This window comes from Eimeria mitis, genomic scaffold (genome assembly GCF_000499745.2).
Source record: "Eimeria mitis Houghton genomic scaffold, Emh_scaff2130, whole genome shotgun sequence".
Classification (NCBI taxonomy): Eukaryota; Apicomplexa; class Conoidasida; order Eucoccidiorida; family Eimeriidae; genus Eimeria; species Eimeria mitis.
The window spans coordinates 2314-3142 of NW_013570454.1; the positions used below are offsets into that span (position 1 = coordinate 2314).

General features: G+C 44.4%; 1 protein-coding gene across 1 annotated transcript in view; it reads right to left on the minus strand.

Moving 5' to 3' along the window:
• The window catches only part of EMH_0049090 (uncharacterized protein), a gene marked incomplete at both ends in the record, with an annotated part of 7201 nt that overhangs the window by 207 nt on the left and 6165 nt on the right, over nucleotides 1-829 (minus strand). Inside the window, one exon of the mRNA XM_013496483.1 lies at nucleotides 1-248. Within this exon, the coding sequence (XP_013351937.1) occupies nucleotides 1-248 (248 nt within the window). The remainder of the gene's footprint in view (nucleotides 249-829) is intronic.

Consider the following 829-nt stretch of genomic DNA (forward strand, 5'->3'; position numbering starts at 1 on the left):
GAGAGAGAGAGAGGGGTTTGATTCGGATGGATGCTGCTGCTGGTGTTGCTGCTGGTGTTGCTGCTGTTGTTGTCGCTGTTGTTGCTGCTGTTGTTGCTGCTGTTGTTGCTGCTGTTGTTGCTGCTGCTGTTGCTGCTGTTGCTGCTGCTGATCGTGATGATGGTGATGCTGCTGCTGCTGCTGCTGTTTCAACCCGGAAACCTGCTGCTGCTGTGCATGCAAAAAGAAAAGAATATGAAGAGAAACACCTAGGATTATACCCAGCAACAACAACAGCAGCAGCAGCAGCTGCAGCAGCAGCAGCAGCAGCAGCAGCAGCAGCAGGAGGAAAGGCCCAACCGCCGAGTTGTAGGGTTTCAGGGGTCTCCTCAGCTACGACAGCGAAATGAATGAGAAAGAAATACAAAAAAAAAATAAAAATAAACAAAAAAATATCTATATTGCTTTTTCACACAGCAGCAGCAGCAGCAGCAGCAGCAGCAGCAGCAGCAGCAGCATCGAGGCCGACACGGGGTGTACAGGCAGCTACTGACCGTTGCTGGGGTGTATATGCAGCTCCCTTCTCTCTCTATACTGCTGTATAATACATGAAATTAAATAAAATAAAATAAAATAAAATAAAATAAATTAAAAAACAAATGTTTTCTCTTTCTATTTTCGTAAATATCCACAAAACAACAAACCCTAAACCCTAAACCACCGCTGCACGAGCCCGACCAGTCGGCAGCCAAACCCTAAACCCTAAACCCTAAACCCTAGACCCTAAACCCTAATAGCAGTTTCTTATAAATATTTTTTTTGGTTTAATTCTTTTTCTTTTTTTTTGTTG